We start from the raw sequence: 22,585 nt of genomic DNA, 5'->3' as shown, positions 1-22,585 counted from the left end.
GAAAGGAGTACATAAGATTAACATCAAAAAAAGCAAAACGAGGATAATGGAATGTAGTCGAATTAAGTAGGGTGATGCTGAGGGAATTAGATTAGGAAATGAGACACTTAAAGTAGTAAAGGAGTTTTGCTATTTGGGGAGCAAAATAACTGATGATGGTCGAAGTAGAGAGGATATAAAATGTAGACTGGCAATGGCAAGGAAAGCATTTCTGAAGAAGAGAAATTTGTTAACATCGAGTATAGGTTTAAGTGTCAGGAAGTCGTATCTGAAAGTATTTGTATGGAGTGTAGCCATGTATGGAAGTGAAACATGGACGATAAATAGTTTGGACGAGAAGAGAATAGAAGCTTTCGAAATGTGGTGCTACAGAAGAATGCTGAAGATTAGATGGGTAAATCACATAACTAATGAGGAAGTATTGAATAGGATTGGGGAGAAGAGAAGTTTGTGGCACAACTTGACTAGGACATGTTCTGAGTCATCAAGGGATCACCAGTTTAGTACTGGAGGGCAGGGTGGATGGTAAAAATCGTAGAGGGAGACCAAGAGATGAATACACTAAGCAGATTCAGAAGGATGTAAGTTGCAGTAGGTACTGGGAGATGAAGAAGCTTGCACAGGATAGAGTAGCATGGAGAGCTGCATCAAACCAGTCTCAGGACTGAAGACCACAACAACAACAACAACAACTACTACTCTGGGCAAAATATTAGTGATTCCCAGGAGACATCATGCTAATACCATGCTCCAGTGTTTCCAGCCTTGATAATACCCTCAATTCAGGTAAGCAAAATCTGGATGAAGCTGCTCATTGATGATCAGATCACATACGAACACTAACTGTGGGGAGAGGCCACAGTGACTGGAGATAGTGGCCATGTGTGCGCGAGTTGTGCTTGTTTGAACATGTGTGTACTTTCTATTTTTGTAGAAGGCCTGTTTGCAGGAAACTTAAATGTTTAGTAGTCTTTGCACTCTGCCTGTCTGCGACTCTTCACCTTCTCTATGTGATGGGTAGCAATCTACCCTTTTCATAATATTGTTGTTATTCCAGCCTCGACTTCACATTATTTAACACTGCAGGGATATTGATTGCTATGTTCCACCCACTGCTGCAAATAGTTTCAGATGTTTTCAATATTGGGTAATCAGCAATGGGGGCCAAAAACTTCTGACATTAGACATCACCCTCATTCTGTCAATAACCTTGTCAAAGATGGTGGAGGAGCAGACAGAGGTTCAAGACACTCTCTTGCCATTGGGATGTGAAACTGCCCCTAAACAGCAGAAAACTCACCAATGACCAATGGCATGAGATTGCAGAAGGCAATGGGGACTATGTCATTAAACACACACAATTTGTATCCACAGGACATGTGGTCTGTAACTGAGAAAATGTCATGACGCTCTCTCCATTGGAAAAAGATTCCAGATTAGTCTCCTATTTGGATCTTTGGGAGGGGACTGCCAATGGGGAGGTGACCAAGAAAAAAACATTGAATAACCAACAAAATGACAACATACTATGAGTTAGGGTGTAGAATGTCAGAAGTTTGAATGTGATAGAGAAGCTCAAAAATACAAAGACGGAAATGCTAATGCTCAAACTAGATATAAGGGGTCAGTGAAGTGAAATGGAAAGAAGACAAGGACGTCTGTTCAGGAGAGCATAGGATAACATCAACAGCAACAGAAAATGGCGTAACAGGAGTACGATTTTAAATGAACAGGAAGGTGGGACAGAGAGTGTGTTACTGTGAACAGTTCACTGTATGGTTATTAACATAAGAATCAACAGCAAGTCAACACTGACAACATCAGTTTAGGTATACAAGCTGATGTCACAAGCAGAGGATTAAGAGACAGAGAAAGTATAGGAGAACATTGAACAGTTAATTCAGTATGTAAAGGGAGATGAAAATCTAATAGTCATGGGGTTGTAGGGGAAGTAGTAGAAGAAAGGGTTACAGGAGAATATGGACTCAGTAGTAGGAACAAGACAGGAGAAAGACTATCTGAGTTCTGCAATAAATTTCAGCAAGTATGGGAAGATTTCAGTTAGATTACATCATGGTCATGCAGAGATTCCAAAACCAGAAATTGGATTGTAAGGCATACCTAAGAGCAATTATAGATTCAGGATCACAATTTAGTAATGATAAAGAGTAGGCTGAAGTTTAAGAGAATAGTCAAGAAGAATCAATGTGTAAAGAATTGGGATGTGAAAATCCTAAGCAATGAAGAATTCTTGAAGTTCTCTAAGGCACTGCAATAATGAACAGCTCAGAAGGCAGTACAGTTGAAGAGAAAAGGACATCTCTAAAATAGCAATTGGAAAGAAAAATGTAGGTACAAGGAATGTAACTGCAAGAAAACCTTGGGCAAAAGAAAAAATTCTTCAGCTAACTGACAAAAGAAAGAAGTACAAAAATAATCCAGGAAATTCAGGAATACAGAAATACAAGTCACTTAGGAATGAAACAAATAGAAAGTACATGGAAGCTAAAGAAACAAGAATTGATAGGTAACAGATAGGGGACCAGCATTAGAATCAGAATTTAAATAAGCTTGGAAGACTTATGATAAATTAGGCAGAAGGGATAGATAACATCCCACTGGAATTTCTAAATCATTGGGGAAAGTAGCAACACAAAATAACTATTCATGTTGGTTTGTAGAATTTATGAGACCAGCAAAATACCATCAGACTTTTAGAAAAATATCACTCACATAATTCTGAAGACAACAAGAGGCAACAAGTACAGGAATTACTGCACAATCAGATTAACAGCTCATGCATCCAAGTTGCTGGTAACATAATAGACAGAAGAATGGAAAAGAAAATTGAGAATCTGTTAGATGATGATCAGTTCAGCTTTAGGAAACATAAAGCCACCAGCGAGGCAGTTCTGGTTGATAGTGAATGCAAGACTTAAGAAAATGTTCATAAAACCTGGAAAAAGCATTCAACAATGTAAAATGGTACAAGATATTCAAAATTATGAGAAAAACAGGGGTAGCTATACGGAAAGATGGGTAATACACAATATGTACAAGAACCAAGAAGGAACAATGTCAGTGAGAGAGCAATAACGAAGTGCTCAGATTAAAAAGAGTGTAAGAAATGGATGTAGTCTTTCACCCCCAACTGTTCAATCTATGCATCAAAGGAGGAATGATGGAAATAAAAGAATGATTCAAGAGTGGGATTAAAATTAAGGGTAATGATAATATTTGCTGATGATATTGCTATACTCAGTGAAAATGAAGAAGAATTACAGGATCTGTTGAATGAAATGAACAGTCTAATAAGTACAGAATATGGATTGAGGGTAAGTAGAAGAAAGATGAAAGTAATAGAAATGAGAACAATTAGGAACTTAACATTTGAACTGGAGGTCATGAAGCAGATGAAGTTAAGGAATTCTTCTACCTAGATGGCAAAATAACCCATGACAGATGGAGTACGAATGACATAAAAAGCAGAATAGCACTGGCAAAAATGGTGCTCCTGGCCGAGAAAAGTCTACTAGTATCAAACAGAGGCCTTAATTTGAGGAAAAAATTTCTGAGAATGTACATCTGGAGCACAGCATTGTATGATAGTGAAACATGAACTGTGGGAACATTGGAACAGAAGCATATGAGATGTGGTGCTACAAAATAATGTTGAAAATTAGAGCACTGATAAGGTAAGGACTGAGGAGGCTCTCCAGGGAATCAGAGAGGAACAGAAAATATGGAAAACACTGTCACGGAGGAGAGACAGGATGATACGACATTTGTTAAGACACCAGGGAATAATTTCCACGGTACCAGAGGGAGCTGTAGAGGGTCAAAACAAAACTATAGGGGAAGACAGAGATTGGAATACACCGAGAAAATAATTGAGGACATAAGTTAAGCTGCAGGTGCTACTGTGTGTGTGTGTGTGTGTGTGTGTGTGTGTGTGTGTGTGTGTCAGGGCGCCTAAGAGTTTGTAAAACCAGCAGGAATGTATGCATGAACTTCTGTGAGCACAGCTGCTGTCATTTTGAAAGATGAGAGTTTCTACAGTATGTTCATAATGAAAGTGGTTACTGAGAACACAGAAATAAACATCCAGGTTCCTGTTTTGGTAAACTAAATGGATCAGCTGAAGTGATGCATTATTTAGAGAAAGTGATGCTTTATTTAGAGAAATCTTAACATGATGCTGTGAGCAGTAGCCTTCTGTGAGGTACCAAAAGTCCAAATGTCCACTGCAAGCAGTTCCTCATGCAATGTTTATTTGCAGAACGGTTGAGATGGACTTGCATTCACTGACAAGGCATGACACTTGTCCCTGGTCCCTAGTGGTTAGAGTCACTATACGATCACTGTGTTTACATTGTGTAACATGGCAGCGAATGCTACATCATTCCTTATCGCCACATACTGCACAGATTCCGTATTACTGCCTGGCAACACACACTACTTCATTGCCACGATTTACATCAGCTTTGGAGGCTCACATGAATGCCTGGTACCATTCCCAAACCACTTTCAGTGCCTCAAAGGAACCAGTATGGTCTTTTAAGGGGGTAACTGATGTCTGAACAGGCATCAGAAGGACCAACAGTACCAACCAACCACCATGTTATCCTCAGCTTACAGGTATCACTGGATATGGTTATGGAGTGGCATGTGGTCAGCACACCGTTCTCTGGCTCTTGTCAATTTTCGTGATCACAGCCACTACCTCTCAGTCAAGTAGCTCCACAATTGGCCTCACAAGGGCACCCCGCTTGCCAACGGCACTTGGCCAAATGATCATCCATCCAAGTAGTAAACTAGCCTGATAGTGCTTGGCTTCAGTAATATGACAGGAAATGGCGTCAACACTGTGGCAAGGCTACTGGCAGGTGTCTAACATGCTGAAGATTTAATGTGCAGAACAGGTACTAATAAAAGGGGTACAGAATCAAATTAGGAAGACAAAGAATTTTATGGTATAACTTGACTAAAAGGATGGACAGGTTGATGAGACACCTCCTGAGGCGTCAACAAATATAGGGGGGGGGGGGGGGGGGGAAGGTCTTCTATTCTTGGGCGACACAAAAAAAACTGTTAACATAGTTGCAGGCCACACTGTTGTGAGTCATGATGCCTCCGCTACCAAATAAGAATGTGTGTGTGCTTCACTTGGGTCCTCAGTCTTGGCTTGGCAGTCATTGAAATAGGAGCTCCTATTGAATGCTACTGCCAAGAGCAAAGTTCGCACAATTATTCGATTTTTGAACACAAAAGGCACTGAACTGGTTGAAATTCTTATCCAATTAATGGAAGTGTATGGGAAGTCATGCAAGGACATTAAAAACATTTGCAAGTGATGTAAAGAGTTTATAGCCAGTTGTACTGAAATTTACAACATGGAAAGGAGAAATCTACCATCAGTTTCCAACAAGACAGTCATGAAGCTTGAGAAAATAATGCACAAAGATTGGAGGATTATTCTGGAAGCTCTATGCATTTTGGTTCCTAAGGTTTCCTGAAGCACCATCCACAGGACTTTAATGGAAAAGTTGCAATATCAGAGGACATGTGCAAAATAAGTACATGTATGCTGACAGAAAATCACAAATGGCAATGAGCTAATTCTTCAAGTGAATTTTTTTTCCATTATGGACAACCTCTTCAGATTTATTTCCCTGCATGATGAAACCTGGGCACTCCACTTTACACTTGAGACAAAATAAACCTCACACAAGTGGCAGAATTCCTCTTCACCCAATCTGTGAAAATTCAAACTAACACAATCTGCTGGTAAAGTCAAGGCAGCTATGTTTTGGGACTGGAAGGGGTTATTGTTGGTTGACTTACTGTCTGCTGGGACAACAATAACTGCTGACATGTACTGTGAAACACTGAAAAAACTCAGATGAGCAATTTAGAACTGGAGAAGAGGAATGTTGAGCAAGAGTAGAAGCATTCTCCACAACAACACACAACCACAAGTCGCCCATCGAACTATCGATCTCCTGCAAAACGTTGGTTGGAACGTCTTCACCTACCCACCATACAGTTTGGGCTTGGGAGTGATCAATTACCACCTGTTTCCTAAGTTGATGGAACATTTGTGTGGATGGTGGTGGTTCTCCAATTCGAGGTGAAAGATCAGGTTCAATGCTTCCTGAAGAAGACGGTAGTGAACAGTTATGACTTGAGCATTGTAAAACTGCCAAAGTGTCTACAAAAATGTGCCAACTGAAATGTTGATTATGAAGAAAAATGAGGCATTCTTCATCCTTTAAGATGATATAACTATTATAGGAAATAAATGGTTGTTTTTTCCATACCTAAAAACATAAGAGGCCCTATTTTTAGTGATTGCCTTCACATTTAATCTGACGGTGAAAAAAGTGTGGGAGATAAAAACTATGGAAGGAGACAAAGGCTTGAATCCAGCATGCAAGTTCAGATGGATATAGGCTGCAATAGTTTACAAGATGAAGAGACTTTCACCAGATAGACAAGTGTGGAGAACTGCATCAAACCAGTCTTTGAATTGATTACTTCTACTACAATACTTACTCATTATGTCAATTACTGCATAAAAATAGAACAACAATTCCAACATCTGAGAGTCAAATATTGCTTTCTTATTAAGTAAAGGCAACAACTGAGGAGGAGCATGTGTCAGCAGCTGTTGAAAGTCACTGAAATATTCCAACCAGGAGATGTAAAATATAGTGTCACAGACAATGACACACAGTAATGGAATGGAAAGAATAAGCAATGACATAAATTGAAACGTTTGAGCAGTCATTAATGTAATGTACACTTCCTGACCCAAGTGACATGGTCAGATGTCAATGTAACTCACACATGTTAATGGGTATGTAAATAATTAATGCTGTAATTCTCTGTGACTTGCAGAACAGCCATGAAATTTCATTTGTGTTGTTCATATTTAGTGTTGTTATTAGGTCTCTTAGAATATGTAACAAGGTGTGAACTGTGTCATATATTGAGTCATCACTATGAAGAACATGGAGATATCTTGTACTCATGTGGGACAGTGTTATCAGCACCTGAACACAACTTGAAAGATATCTCCTTGGGGGTGTCCATTTGGCTGGCAGGTTGACTCATGCAATATACAGATTTCTGGGGCATGAAGATGTGACACAACAATTAGCCTGGCATCTTCATTAGCTAAAGCACTAATCATGTTCCAAAAATGTTCCTCCTTTTTCCTCATTAATTTGTTACCTCCTCTGCCACTACATTTTATTGACTAAGGAATGACACCTTCTGAATTTCTTCTAAGCTGGCACTGTGTCTTTCATGTGTAGACACACACAACTTCTTCTTCTCTGCTTCTAAATGTCTCGATTTTCTTACAACACAGACAAATATCATCATAATGAACTATTTATTTCGCCTGAATTGTTATTTTCAGCTGTCATTTTGTTAAATTGCAGGCTGCCTCTAGCCACAGACAATAATTAAAAATAAAATAATTATTATAATAATTATATTTAATTTTGCCAAACGAATTAGCTATGGAAGAACAGAATGACTGGTAGAAGACAACCCAATAGAAAATCAGTTTGCATTCTGGATTAATGAAGGAACACCTGAGACATTACTGATTCTAGGATTTAGCTTATAAGATAAATTGATGAAAGGCAAACCTAAATTTATAGCATTTGTAGATTCAAAAAAAGCTTTTGACTGGAATGCATGATATGGAATTCTACAGTTATTAAGATAATAGAATATTGGAGGATGAGAAAGGGTTGTAGCCTACCCCCATATTACTCACTCTGTACAAGAAGCAAGCAGCAAAATAAATTAATTATAATTCTGGGAAGTAAATTCTGGAGTTATTAGAGTATAGAATGGGGGGGGGGGGGGAGGCGAGAAAGGGGTGTAGCCTATCCTCTTTATAGCTCCCACTATACAAGGAGTAAAAGTAACAGAAATTAAAGATAAATTTCGAAAGGGAATTAAAGTCCTGAGAGAAGAAATCAAAACTTCATGGTTTGCCAATGACATTTTATCTCTGTCAGCGATAGGAAGGGGCTTGGCAGATCAGCTAATGGAATGGATGGTTTCTGGAAAAGAGATTGTAAGATGATTATCAACAACAGTAAATCAAGGACAATGGAATATGTATGAATGAAGTTGGTCAATACTGTGGGTATTAGATCAGGAAATGTGACACTAAAAGTTGTAGATGAGGTTTGTTATTGAAGAGGAAGACCAAGGCTTGAATAGGATGAGCTTGTTCAAACTGACATAGACTGCAGTAAATGAAGAGGCATATACAAGAAAGACTAGCATGAAGAGTTGCATCAAACCCATCTCCAGACTGTTGGCTGTAACACAAATAATCTTGTATTTTATTTGGAAATAAATGTCTTGTTTCTCAGTCAAGATGATCTTTTTACAACTCTAGTTTCCCCTAGTTATAATGTTGACAAGGTAATCTCTTAATAAAATGAAGAGAAGTTTGATAATATTTGTTTTTATAAAGACTGGAAGTAAATAAGGAACTGAAAATGTCATACCTAATAAAATACAAGTAAATTTTTTGCATGCTTTCCTAATTAGTACTAAAACAAGGTCCATCAGGTAAAGTAAAACAAATTAAATTAAAACAGAGTATTAAGTGGATCTAAAAGAAACTTACCTGTTTTCAACTTTCACCAATAGACCTCACTTCTTTCTTGCAGACTGAGACTTATAATTTTACTTTTCTACAATATATATATATATATATATATATATATATATATATATATATATATATATAAAGGGAAAAATATATCTAAAAACAAAGATGATGTGACTTACCAAATGAAAGTGCTGGCAGGTCGACAGACACACAAACAAACACAAACATACACACAAAATTCAAGCTTTTGCAACAAACTGTTGCCTCATCAGGAAAGAGGGAAGGAGAGGGAAAGACGAAAGGATGTGGGTTTTAAGGGAGAGGGTAAGGAGTCATTCCAATCCGGGGAGCGGAAAGACCTACCTTAGGGGGAAAAAAGGACGGGTATACACTCACACACACACACATATCCATCCACACGTGGATGGATATGTGTGTGTGTGCAAGTGTATACCCGTCCTTTTGTCCCCCTAAGGTAGGTCTTTCCACTCCCGGGATTGGAATGACTCCTTACCCTCTCCCTTAAAACCCACATCCTTTCGTCTTTCCCTCTCCTTCCCTCTTTCCTGATGAGGCAACAGTTTGTTGCGAAAGCTTGAATTTTGTGTGTATGTTTCTGTTTGTTTGTGTGTCTGTCGACCTGCCAGCACTTTCATTTGGTAAGTCACATCATATATATATATATATATATATATATATATATATATATATATATATATATATATATATATATATATTAAAAAAAACACAGCAGTTGCACTTGTAGTGACTCACATAAGGCAAAATCCATTCGTCTAATAGGGGAACTCATTAGGGGATCATGTCCATCAGTAGAGATGGAGTCGTATGGAGTTTCAACACCATTCATTGGAGAGCTCACTGGCAAAGACATGCTCCGATCAAACCTAGCACAAAGAGAGCCAAAACAATTTTAGATTATATGAAAATTTTGAATCCACTGAATGAAAAGATTCTTCCATATGCTGAAGAAATGAACAGTGAGTAATTGCACTTCCAGTATCATGTACTGAAAACTTTTTGGTCATTAGGTCATTGCACTTGAGTGTTTTAAATCATTACTCATTTGTACAACAGAACCTGTTACTAGAACTGTTAATTATTGAAACAATGTGTATATTTCCAGTTTACAGTGAATGTTTTCATTCAGCAGACTCAAGTCTTATCTTTATTTACAAATGAGTTTTTGCATAGTAGTTTTATTGCCTTGGATCTCTTGTTAACTACAAAGATGATACCCAAATAATAAAGTAATAAAAACTGAGAAGAGTCACAACTGAAAAAGCAAAAAAGCAGATATTTCCTCATAATATCAATGGCAATAGCAACTAATAGAAAAATAAAAGCCAAAATCCATTACTGATGATGAATGATAATAGATGAAACTCAAGTATCAGAAGACTTGTCCCTGAATGTCATTTGTTCCAAATTCTAACAACTGTCCTGGCTTCTTATTTAACCCTTACAGTGAACCTTGTCACTTCACCATCATTTGTTTTCTGTCCCAATCTGTGTTTATGATTCTGGCATAAATAAGACTGTAAATCAAAATATCACAGCTTCAAGCTAACTGTATTTACTGTTACTGTGTCATAATTCCATTCAGATGGCATACCATACATACAAAAACCACATTTGGTTAGCAAATTACTAAATAAACATTTACCAGGACAAAATGTGTATAATATACATATGAACTATCCAAGGCATCTTATAGTAAGTGGCAGCAGATACATGAAGTATCAGTATCATTGTATATTCTTCCTATAATGCCAGTGAATAGTATGACTCGCTACACATCCATGTGAGCCCAAATTACTGTAATTTTACTACTATGGTCATTTTGAAATTCACACTTGTATAAGCAAAATGTTTACTGACTCATCTTGAAACATATGGTCTCTGCATTTTAAATATAAACCATTACATAATGCAGAGCTTCCCTATTTAACAGCACACAGCTATAAATTCGTAGGATGCTTTCAAAGTGGCTAAGTGAATCTGTGAAACATCATTTAGTTCTCTTAATTTTTTCTCTCCCTCCTGTTAATCCACATTACTAAGTGTCTCAAAATGACAAAGTATAACCAAAAATTGGTTTGCTGAAAACTCACGCCTTAAATAACTTACGCTTCCTCAGGATTCATCAAATGAAGATGTCTGACATCTTGAATCTTGTGGTTGTATCATCTTAAATCATTCACTATATATATCACTAGATGTTTAGCTGGTCTGCGATTCCAAGTGATTTTCCAGTTATGGTGTAATAAAATGTAATTGTGTACACACATCACATTGCACATTGTTATGTTACTGGTCAGCTGCCAGATTTGCACAATGTCCTGATCATTTGAAAGTCCACATGCATTTTGCAGAAATTTTCTAATGGTGTTTCATACCTGCATACTACTGCATCATCTGCGAATGGCCTCAGAGAGCTACAAATGTTATCTATCAGGTCATTTATATGTATTATAACTACACTGTCACATTTCCTTGTCTACTGTTGCTTTCACCCTAATTATGTTTCCCTACTGAGAATTGCAAACTGATTTCTGATCTTTATGAAATCTTCAGTATGAATAATATCTTAACAATTAAGATGAAGACCACATGTCACCTATAAAATAAGCGGGAGAGTTAACTCTCTTTATTCATAAGCAATGTACACAAAATTAACAAGCAGCTGCTTGAACATTGTTGGGGAAAATGTTTCATAATTAAATATCCCTGTCTACAAACAAAATATTTCTTAGTTTCATTTGATTAAATCACATAAGCTATCAATTAAAATATGTTAATGCCATTTGACCCACTCTCATGCATACAGGTTCATTTTAAAAGATATAAGGGCAATGACAAGCTATTGGAGGTGGGTGGATATTTATCACTAATGTGACATGGGGGAATCTAAACAAAGTTAGATTATTTTATAGGTAATTTTCTGCTTTTCTTTCAGATTTTCTCTTCATTTTTACAATTATTATACAGACTGCAGCAAAAGTCAGTCAACCAAAAATGCAGTATGGTGTTTTGTAGCTTTAATAGTTTATACAACTTGTTCAAAATGCCATCCATTGTTAAATTGACATTTAACACACCATTTAAATACTGATTTACATAAATTGTCACATAGCTCCCACCATGACCAAAAAAGTTTTCAAATTACTGATTAACGAAATCCAATAAATACTATAAGCTTAATGGTTTTGCAGCTGAAACACTGTGTTTCCGTATCACCCACATTAAAAAATCACAGTGTCTATAAAGTCCAATGATCTTGGAGGCCAATCTATTTTACCCTGCCTTCCCCTCCACTCTTGAAAATTATCAGCCAAAAATACACATTCACGGTGTTTAACTCTCTTACTGCCAAATGTGGTCATTTTGTACAGCTCCAAGTACAATTCAATAAAAACTTCTCTTAACACTTCAAGACACCTTTCTCTAGTCGTGGACCCATTGAAAAAATAAGGTATATCACTTCTTTGCTGCATTATACCAGCCCAAATCATAGATCCAGTAACATTTAACTCCTCCTCAATAACAAATTGCAGAGTTTCAAAAGACCAGTACACACAGATGTGTTTTTTAACTCTTCTATTTCACTTAAAACATGCGCCATTGAACCACAGGATTGTTTTGTAGAAGTTAGGAGCACTTTCACTGCAGTTCACATACCACTCACAGAATACACATCTTCAAGCACATTCATCCACATTTAGGGTATGTAATAATGTTGGCTTATAAGGCTACAGATGTTAAAAACATAACATTCTCCTTAAAATTCTGTTAGAAAATTGTAGTCCCTTAGAAGCCCTCCCTGCAGGACTATACAACAAGCAGTGCATTTTCTTCAATAGTAACTAATTTTGGGTGGCCACTACATGGTGAGTCAGCTACAGAGCCTGTCAACTCACACCTTCAGTTTGTTTTGTTGGTAGGTTGCCTGCTTGGTGACTGTGTATGCAGGAACTTTTCAATGAAAGATTGTCTTAGGTTGTCAATCTGTAAAGCAAACATGTGCTGTTCTGTAGACAACTTTATGTTCATAATCTATACTTCTCACACTTACAGTGAATGCACAAATGATGCTAAGACTCAGACTGTTACTTGTTAATAACAAACCAGTCCTGCCATCATTCTTTAAACAAATTTTGCTGCATGCAGATTTCACTATTTTTCATTGTGAGTACTTTATTCATTTACTAAGCTAAAATATGACCATAGATAGAAATGTGCAGCAGTTAACAGTCTCACGTATTCGTAAATTTTCAACAAGATTTATACCTGTTGCTTGCTCTCCCTTTTCTTCTTTATCCAGAATTTTTGTTTCTAATTGTTCGTTAGAAACTCACACACTGTCAAAAGGATGCCAAAACTCTGGCAAACTATTTTGATTACTGCCTTTCACTGTATATGAAATACAATCAAAATGTAACTTGTCTATGAAAGGACTACCAATTTGCTTGATGGAAAATCATAAACTTTTTTAATTACACCGAAAAATAAGGGTTCTTATAAGCACAAGAAATAACAAATTTGATGGTGAAAATTTTATACTGCTTCATCTGCAGAGATTTTCATTAAATACACCCAGATCGCCTATTATAAGCAACTTGAGAATGACGGTAATTAAAGAATGGAGCAAATATCTCCAGTAAATACATTCAGCAAACCACAGGTAAAGTTTATAGCACTAAAATAGAAATTCAGCCACATATAACACTATTACAGTCAGCAGAAACAAAATTATCTGCCATTTATCTTTTATATAATAGGGACATGAACTGAACAGTGTTACGTTCTTTGGAGAGATCTTTTCAAAATCCACATTACAACTAACTAAGTATCTTACTTTAAGAGAGGCGTATAATGATTCACTCCAGTACATTTGAAGAGAAGATAAATAGTGAGACTGGTTAGTAACTACTGATATCTGTCTTACTACTTTCTTTGTAAAGAAGTCTGAATAGCGTATTTCAGGGTGTCTGGAAATATCCCATCTGATATTGATGTATTGCATATACAACTGAATACAGTGTATACATGGGTGAATATCAGGAATTCAGTACTTTACTTGAGTATTGAGCACTCTGTGAGAGGTTTGGGTTTTAAGGAGTTTTTACATTCTCAGTTTCTTATCAGAACATGGAGCAATTGTGATACGCTTGTATATATGTGACATTGCTTCTTGCATTTATTCTACTGTTTTGTTTCTTGTACTGTTGATAGCAATCTTCTGATCAACTTCTTGGAAGTCATTATTAAATTTGTTGGCTACCTTACTGCTACGATTAATTATTCGGCTGTTTTCTTTATATTAAAGTCCTCACATTCCTTACCTGATTTCTAAGTTTATCTGTTAACTATTTCCCATAAAATTTAATTTTACTACCTGAATTATTTATTTCATAATTATACCGAGATTTATGATTTTTTAATCACCTTCTTTATGGCAGTGCACTATTTCCTGTAATGGGTAATAAGTCCTACTTCTCTGTTGGTCCTAACCAATTCATACAGTTTCCTTTTCCATATATGATAATCTGATTCCTTTTGTAACCCAAAACTATTCTGATGTTTATTAGTGGCATATTTTATTGTTTTCTTGGAAAAGTAGCTGTGAAAGATTCATATATACACCAAACAAAAACGTTGGTATGTTGATAGACACACAACAAACACAAACACACACACAAAATTCAAGCTTTTACAACCAACGGTTGCTTCATCAGGAAAGAGGGAAGGAGAGGGAAAGACAAAAGGATGTGGGTTTTAAGGGAGAGGGTACGGAGTCATTCCAATCCCGGGAGCGGAAAGACTTACCTTAGGGGGAAAGAAGGACAGGTATACATTCATGCACACACACATATTCATCCACCACACATATACAGACACAAGCAGACATATGTAAAGGCAAAGAGAGAGAGAGAGAGAGAGAGAGAGAGAGAGAGAGAGACACACACACACACACACACACACACACACACACACACACACACACATTACATTTACAATTGCCCTCCATCACATTCCACATATTCCTCATCAGTTACATGTAAGGTTCTCTTGAAACTTCCTGTTGTCTCTTCATCTCTTACTCTGTTTTCAATGATACCACTTCACTGTAATCAGATACGTTATTTACTATGGCTAATTGTGCATCATGGTTAGAGACACCATTTGCTACTGGATAAACATTTATATCACTGATTAAGTGTTCACTGTCCATTAGTGTGCAGCTTTCCTGTGAATTCTATAGGGAAACTTAACAAAGAGAACTCAGTTTAAAAGTGTTAAGTACTACAGCCAAACCATTTCTTTTATCTGAATCTTTCTGAATATAAATGTTAAAATTAATGTTAAATGTCATGTTAAAATTAATGTTAAAATCTCCATAGATGATCATTTGCTTTCTTGTATATGCCAGCTGGTATAATAATGACTCATATTTTTCTAAGAATACTTGAAAAATTTGCAGTGAAGCTGCATATACTATAATAATTGTTGATTGGTTTTCTGGTAGCAACAATTCACAATTGCAGGCTTCCAATTGTTGATATAAGCAGCAACTTCTAGTTTCATTATTTTTTAACTTTATGTTATTTTTACTGTACATTATAATTCCTCCTTTCTCCATATTTTCCCCACAGGAGACTGCTGTTAATTTATAATTATCAATGTTAAACATACTGAGTTCTGTATTTACCACTCAGACAGACATAATACATAACTTTCTTTGAACATCCTAGATTGCGTAAGCAGATACAAAATTAATTTTGTTTTTCAGATGTTAAAGATTCTGATGTATCACAGTAAGTAAGTTAATTCAAACACATTTACTTATGCGCGACACTTCATTTACCCGAACAATCTATCTGATTTAGATATTTGGCCTAAAAAACAGCTTACACCCGTGATCACAAGAATTCTGCAAACACTGATGGTTTCCAGCCTAAATGTTCAGCTATTAGTTGTGCTAATTAATACTTTATCTCCTGTTAAGGTGTAGGGCATGCCTTCTGCATCTCTATCTCCCAGCAGCAGCACCGATGTGAACCCCATTTGGAGACAGCAGCTTCATGGTAATTTCCTGGATAACTTATTTGTTGACTTTGTTCATCCAGGGTTGATCATGCAACTGCAGACCAAATTATAAATATCTGGTCCTCTTTATTCAAATCCATTGTCAGTTCCTCAATATTCTCTATTATCCAGCTGAGGTTAACACTAGTTTTATAATACTTTTGACGTGATACCCTGCTCTTAAGTTTTCCTCCAGCCATGATCTATACCCCTCCCATGCCTGCTACCTAAAAGCAAGACCTCTCTTTTTCTACTCAAGATAGTTCCCAACCTGTATCCCAAATTTTTATTAGTACATGTAGTCTGCTATGCTTCACTTTCATATACTGATGCATGAGGCTCCTCCCCTTGATCAGACTACATCTGTTTTTATGATAAATGGCAAAATAACTATCCAAACTACTCATTTTTGCCCCCTTCTGTGTTACCCTTTTCACACAGTCCTCTTTTTTTTCACCCCCCCCCCCCCCCTCCCTCAACTTTCGTTATTCAGTTATTGTGGACTGGTCTCAATTTATGCATATGTATGGGAGAGCTTCACTGGGAATCCCTTCTTCTATCACACTATGTTGCAAGTGTAACTCACTATCTCCACACACCAATCCCAAACTAACAAATAATGTGGCAGCCTGTACACTCGTCATCCTTATCTCCACACACCAATCCCAAACTAACAAATAATGTGGCAGCCTGTACACTCGTCATCCTAAGTCATTTCATTAAAAATAATTACACAGATATGCACATTTTTACATATTAATGGTATGTTGAGTTGTGTCTATACTCATGGATACATGTTAACAAATAAGGCCTACCTGTTGCAGTTTGTATAAACTTAATGAAAATCAAACCTGTGCTAGAAAAACAGTAAGTACTCGATACCCAGACTTATACAAGAGCACATAGAGAAGCGTTGTATATTTCTAATACAAACAGGAGAAACTTAGGGCAATTTTTGTTGCTAAAAATATAATGTAGCTATGTAAACTGATAAGTAATAATTACATTGGTTTTTGAGACAACAACATTGTTGTTTAGTTCTGAAAAGAAATTAGGAAGCTATCAGCTATAAATGTACTTAATACAGTATATCACCTTGGAAATTTCCCGTGAAGACTAATTATTTTCATTGTGAGCTTACCTAGACAACCTTGAAACTTCTCTTGAAGAGGAAGCTTTGGAACCAGGTCCTCGACTCTGTAAAGATGACAAGCTATCTGAAGAATGGCCCAAGTTGATGCCACTATCCACTGATGGTCGCTTTGTCAGCCTCTGTTGAACTGTGCCACTACTATTAGATTCTCCATTTCCTACAGACATAAGAAAACAAAAAAAAATTGCTTTTTGAAGGTCATTAAGAGTGGTGAAACCAACAGCAGAATGAATAGTTATCCTGAATAGAATTTACATAACACAACATTTTATTCCGTTTTTAGTTAAAAGGATTACATGAAACAATAAGACTACACTTTTCAACAATGACTAAGGGAAAAATTGAAATTAGGTTCCTCTAATGTTGACAATTCAGTTTATACTCCACATAAGGCCCTGTTTTTTAATTTTCTCTCCAGAAATAGTCACATCCAGTTGACACAAGGAAAAAAACAGATCCAATGCCTTCTAGGGATACTGATAAGGTGCTTGCTTGAAACCTTCAGAATATTTGTCTAATTGCATCAGAGGAAAATTCAGCTGAGTAAACTAATAAATTATGAGACAAAATATCTTGACAGTAGTTACCTTCAGAAAGCAAAACGTATGGTACTGCCAAAGCTCCATATAAAAGGAGAAGGGACGTACTACCTAGTTTTCTGATGCAATATGTACTCTTTCAAGGAGGAGAGAGGTTATGTTGCAGAAGGTTAAGAAGGAAGGGCAGGTCACTCCAGTCCCAGCATGAGAGAGACCCACCTGTCAAGAGGACAAGAAAGACAAAATTTGTTTATATAGCCAGAGAAATAGTTGTGTTTTCCATACATACAGGAATACAGATCGGAGTTCTGGAAAACCTTCTGTAATGTTTGAAATACTGCTTACTAAAATATGATTTCTCCCTATTTATGTATCAGGTCTGTGGGTCCGCGATTGTTGAAGCCAATACATAATTAGCAGAGTGCTGATTGGAAAATTTATAATACAACACCAAATTAAATAATAAATCACCTTGACACAAAAACAGAGATTGCATGATTAAATGACACATTACAGAAGAGCATTCTCAAGTACTGCGAAGAACTCCAATACAGAATAGGAGTGTGCCAGAAGGAAATCTTTCAACTTGAATTTGAATACTTGTCATTTATTACTCAATTTTTTTCATCCCCCCCCCCCCCCCCCCCGGAAGCCTATTGAAAATTAAACCCGCTGAATAGTTCACACCTTTCTGCGCAATGCTTAAGGAAGAGTTATCCAAGTGTATATCATTTTTCTATCTAGTGTTCACCGAGTGAATGTTGTAGTTTCCCCTGATTGCATCCTTACTGTCAACAATACATCCCATGATGGCATGTGTGTCCAGGGATGGCAGAGTTAGAACTCCAAGACACCTGAACAACGTTCTATACTAAATTCATAAACTGACACAACAGATCCGTCTGACCATCCATTTGTGGACTATTAATATTCTTGGTGAGTGCACTAAGTGTCTCCCTCCCTCCCTCCCCCCCCCCCAAAAAAAAGCATACAAGATAACAGAGTGAAAGGTGAAAGTAAGGAAAGTAAATGATCTTTCACATTTCAGAGTAGTGAAGACACCATCATTATGTTTCTGCACAAGATCTTGAGTGTGATACTTCCAAGAAAGTCTTCCAACTATCCTCAGTCCTAAGAATTTAAAATGGTTGACTTCACTGACTTTTTGAGTACCTTCAGACAACACAATTTTGCTTTTACAAAAGTCCCATGTCAGAAACTGTATGTACTGTGTTTTGTTACATTTAAGTGTTAATTTAATTTGTTCTCTGAAAGTCAGGTACTGACGTTACTGACTGCTGTATTAGTCACATCACTTACATTACACTCCATGTCTTTCACAATAACACTTTTATCATCTGCAAAGGAAAACATTTTTATGTCATCTGTCATGTTTAATGACTAATCATCAGTAATTATCAAGAAAGACAATGGACCTAGCATACAGCCATGTGACACACCTCACTTTAAATGGCCTCAGTCAGATTCAAAATCACTTCTCTGTCTGTTGATACTGGAGAACAACCAGAGCCAGAGCCAGTTTAAGGCCCTATGGACACAAGCCACTGCTTGAGGTACCACGCTGAGAGACATTCCCAAGTGCAAGATTTCAATACAGTGTGTATAACAATTAGTATCAAAAACCGATATTGATCAAAGCGTATGAGGGAAACGGGAGGTGTGGGGGGGACTAATGATAAGTTGCTTGGGTAGAAAAATGTTCTCAAATTAGCCGAGCCCTGAGGACAATCTTCTATTTCCCTATCAATCTGTGAAAGATACAGCAGCTTCCACCGTCACACCTTAGCAAAAGATCTTGCCACAAACTTGCAAAAAATCTGTCCTCTGTAAATTAGCTTAGCACGTTAAAGGTTTCTATCCAGTTACGAACTGAACTGTCTGCTGTAGCAATAGAAGACAGTGAAAGGAAAGCTGGATTATAAATTTTGCCTTTGAGGAATCATTCATGCAGGAGGAACATACAAACATGCCGTCACTTGATCACTGCACAGACTCTACTAGGGAGGACACAGTAATAGGCTTCCCTGGAATAGAGAAGCAACTAAGAGAGTTGAAAACAAATAAGTTATCCAGTCCAGATGGTATCCCAATTCAGTTTTACAGACTGCTTTACAGCTCTGACCCATTACTTAGCTTACATTTATGGTGAATCTCTGGCCCAGCAGAAAGTCTCAACTGAGTGGTTTCTTGCAGAGCTTGAAGAAATTATCAGTTCAAATACAGTAACTTCCTTGAAATGAAAAAGCTTGTGTCCACAAATCAGCATGGATTTAGAAAGCACCGCTCATGTGAAACTCAAGTTTAACCCTTTCTCACATGATATCCTGCAAATCATGGATGAAAGACAACAGGCAGATTCCACATTCCTAGATTTCCAAAAAGTGTTTGATACAGTGCCCCAATGTAGACTGTTAATAAAGGTACAAGCATTTGGAATAGGTTCCTAGGTATGTGAATGGCTCAAAAACTTCACAAGTAATAGAACCCAGTACATTTTTCTCTATGGCGAGTGTTGATCTCAGACAAGAGTATTGTCAGGAGTGCCTTAGGAAAGTGTGACAGGACTGCTCTTATTTTCCATATACATAAATCATTTGATGGACAGGATAACCAGCAATCTGCAGTTGTATGCTGATGACACAGTGGTGTATGGAAAAATGTTGTTGTTGAGTGACTGTAGGAGGATATACAATAACTTGGACAGAATTTCTCTTTGGTGTGATGAATAGCAGCTCTCTCGAAATATAGAAAATGTAAGTTAACGCAGATGAGTACAAAAAAAATCTCATAATGTTTGAATACAGTTTCAGTAGTGTGCTGCATGATGCAGTGACGCACATTGCAAAATGATTTGAAATGGAATGGGCATGTAAGTAGTAGAGGAACTAAATGGTCATCTTTGGTTTATTGGAAGAATTTTAAAAAAGTGTAGTTCATTTATAAAGGAGACCATGTATAGAACACTGGTGCTACCTATTCTTGAGTACTGCCTGAATTTTTCGGATCCTCTCCAAGTATGATTAAAGGAAGACATCAGAATAATTTAGATGCAAGGTGCTAGATTTGTTACCAGTAGGTACAATCAACTTACAAGTATTATGGGGGCACTTCATGAACTAAAATGGGAATCTATGGAGGGAAGATAATGCTCTTTTTGCAAATCACTATTAAGAAAAATTAGAGAACCAGTGTCTGAAGCACCCGGCACAAGACAATTTTACTGCCACCGACGAACATGTTGCCTAAGGATCACAAAGATAAGATAATAAAACTTAGGGCTTGTAAGGCAGCATATAGACTCATTTTTTGCTTGCACTAGGAAATGACTAGTAGTGGTACAAGATACCCTCTGCCCTCTGCCATATGGTGGCTTGCAGAGTATGTATGTAGATATGTATGAAGTGAACCATTTCTGAACTTTTTGCCTAATCCCATAATATTCCAATTTATGCAAAAGTACCGTACAGTCACACAATCAAATATTTTAGTTAAATCAAAGAAAATACCCACTGTCCTAATTTGTCATTCAGCTCTGCTACTGTCTCACACAAAAAAGGATAAACAGCACTCCTGAAGACAAACTGAGAGTCTGCAGCAAACAACAGGTACTGAGGTGTGCCATTACTCTCCTACACATTTCTTTCTCAAAACTTCTGAAGTGGTGACAAAGAAATTGGCCATAATAGTTTACATTATCAGTTTCACCCTTTCCATAAAATTGTTTGACTAATGAATACTTTAGTCTGTCAAAAAATTAATAACACCTGAAAGACACAATGAATAGGTGACTGAGTACAGAAATAATGTGTGGGGCACTGATTTTCACAAACCAACTTGAAATTTTATCATACCCATGGGAGTCTTAACTCTCTAATAGTGTGATAATTGAATCAATTTTGTGTTTCCTTGTTGGCTGTAGCTACTTCGTTAGACAGAGTTGGGCCACAGCAGTGGGAGACAGTGGCCAGGTGTGTGTGAGTTGTGCTTGTTTAAGAATGTGTGTATATCCTCCTGAGACCTGATGTCCATTATAATGGACATCGAGTTTCCTGTCCTGCTGTCAGAGATTCTGCATTTTCCGTTGTAATACCTGTGGCACATTTGAATGGATTGTATGCTGCAGCCATCTGGCGGGAGAAACAGTCACTACGATCACTTGGCGCCAAGTAACAGCTTTGTTTATGACGTGTTACAATGGCAGATGAGTTCTCCGTCATTATTGTGTATTTTTCGAAACTTATTTTATGAAAAAAGGACCTATTGTAGACAGTATCTATAAGTGGTGCTTATACGACCTTTCTGTGCAATAAGGTTTGGTAGTACTGTGTATTTCCATAAATTATTGTTGCAAAACAGTAATGTCCACTATAGTGGACGCTGGGACTTGCGGCCACATTTCTGAGCACTATTTCGTAGGCATTACTGGTGATTACCTTCGCTAATTTCCAATACATTTCGTGTTGTGACTGTTGCTCAATGACATTATGTGATGCACTACTATCATTATTTTCTGTAAGGAAAGTAGGCACTATGTTAAAACAATCATTTTCTTAAGGATACACATCAAAGCTCAGTTCAGAAGAAATTTTAGAACTTCTTTTGAATGGAGACGTGTCAGATCTTGAGATTAGTGAGGAGGAGGGTGGTGATTTTGATCTGGCAGATGATGCTGTGCAGCAATCGAATGTTCCTTCCCCAAGTGAACAGAGTAGCAGCTGCACTGATAATTCTGATGATGACGAGAGTTCTTCGCAGAATCGCAGGATGTTTTGGGAGAAATGCGAAAGGTAAGTGTGATACCTTCTTGTAAACAGTTTTCTATTATTCCTGATATTTTCGATCTTTCCTTGATGCTTTGTTTCCAAATTTCAGGTTTGAGGGACTCCAGGCTACCTTCTCGCCCACGGAAGTTACAGAACATAATGAGAAGCAGATCATGGACTACTTTCAGCAATACTTTGACTTGGCCTTTTTTTAAGGATACTTCTGAACTTACCAATATGAGATATTTACAGCAGACTGGAAGGTCTTTAAAGCTGTCAGCCAAGGAATTGCAAGTATTTATTGGAGCAACAATACTAATGTCTTGTTTGAGATACCCTAGAGTTAGGATGTACT

The 22,585-nt window shown here is 37.1% G+C and overlaps 1 protein-coding gene across 1 annotated transcript in view; it reads right to left on the bottom strand.

The window, feature by feature from the left end:
• The window catches only part of LOC126251652 (calmodulin-binding transcription activator 1), a 1,922,036-nt gene that overhangs the window by 162,931 nt on the left and 1,736,520 nt on the right, over nucleotides 1-22,585 (bottom strand). The window contains exons 20-21 of the mRNA XM_049952210.1: nucleotides 16,896-17,064; nucleotides 9,422-9,552 (exon numbers count right to left, since the gene is read on the bottom strand). Coding sequence (XP_049808167.1) covers nucleotides 9,422-9,552; nucleotides 16,896-17,064 — 300 coding nt within the window. The remainder of the gene's footprint in view (nucleotides 1-9,421; nucleotides 9,553-16,895; nucleotides 17,065-22,585) is intronic.

This window comes from Schistocerca nitens, chromosome 4 (assembly GCF_023898315.1).
Source record: "Schistocerca nitens isolate TAMUIC-IGC-003100 chromosome 4, iqSchNite1.1, whole genome shotgun sequence".
In the NCBI taxonomy this organism is placed as follows: Eukaryota; Metazoa; Arthropoda; class Insecta; order Orthoptera; family Acrididae; genus Schistocerca; species Schistocerca nitens.
This window is presented reverse-complemented; position numbering and strand designations above follow the sequence as displayed.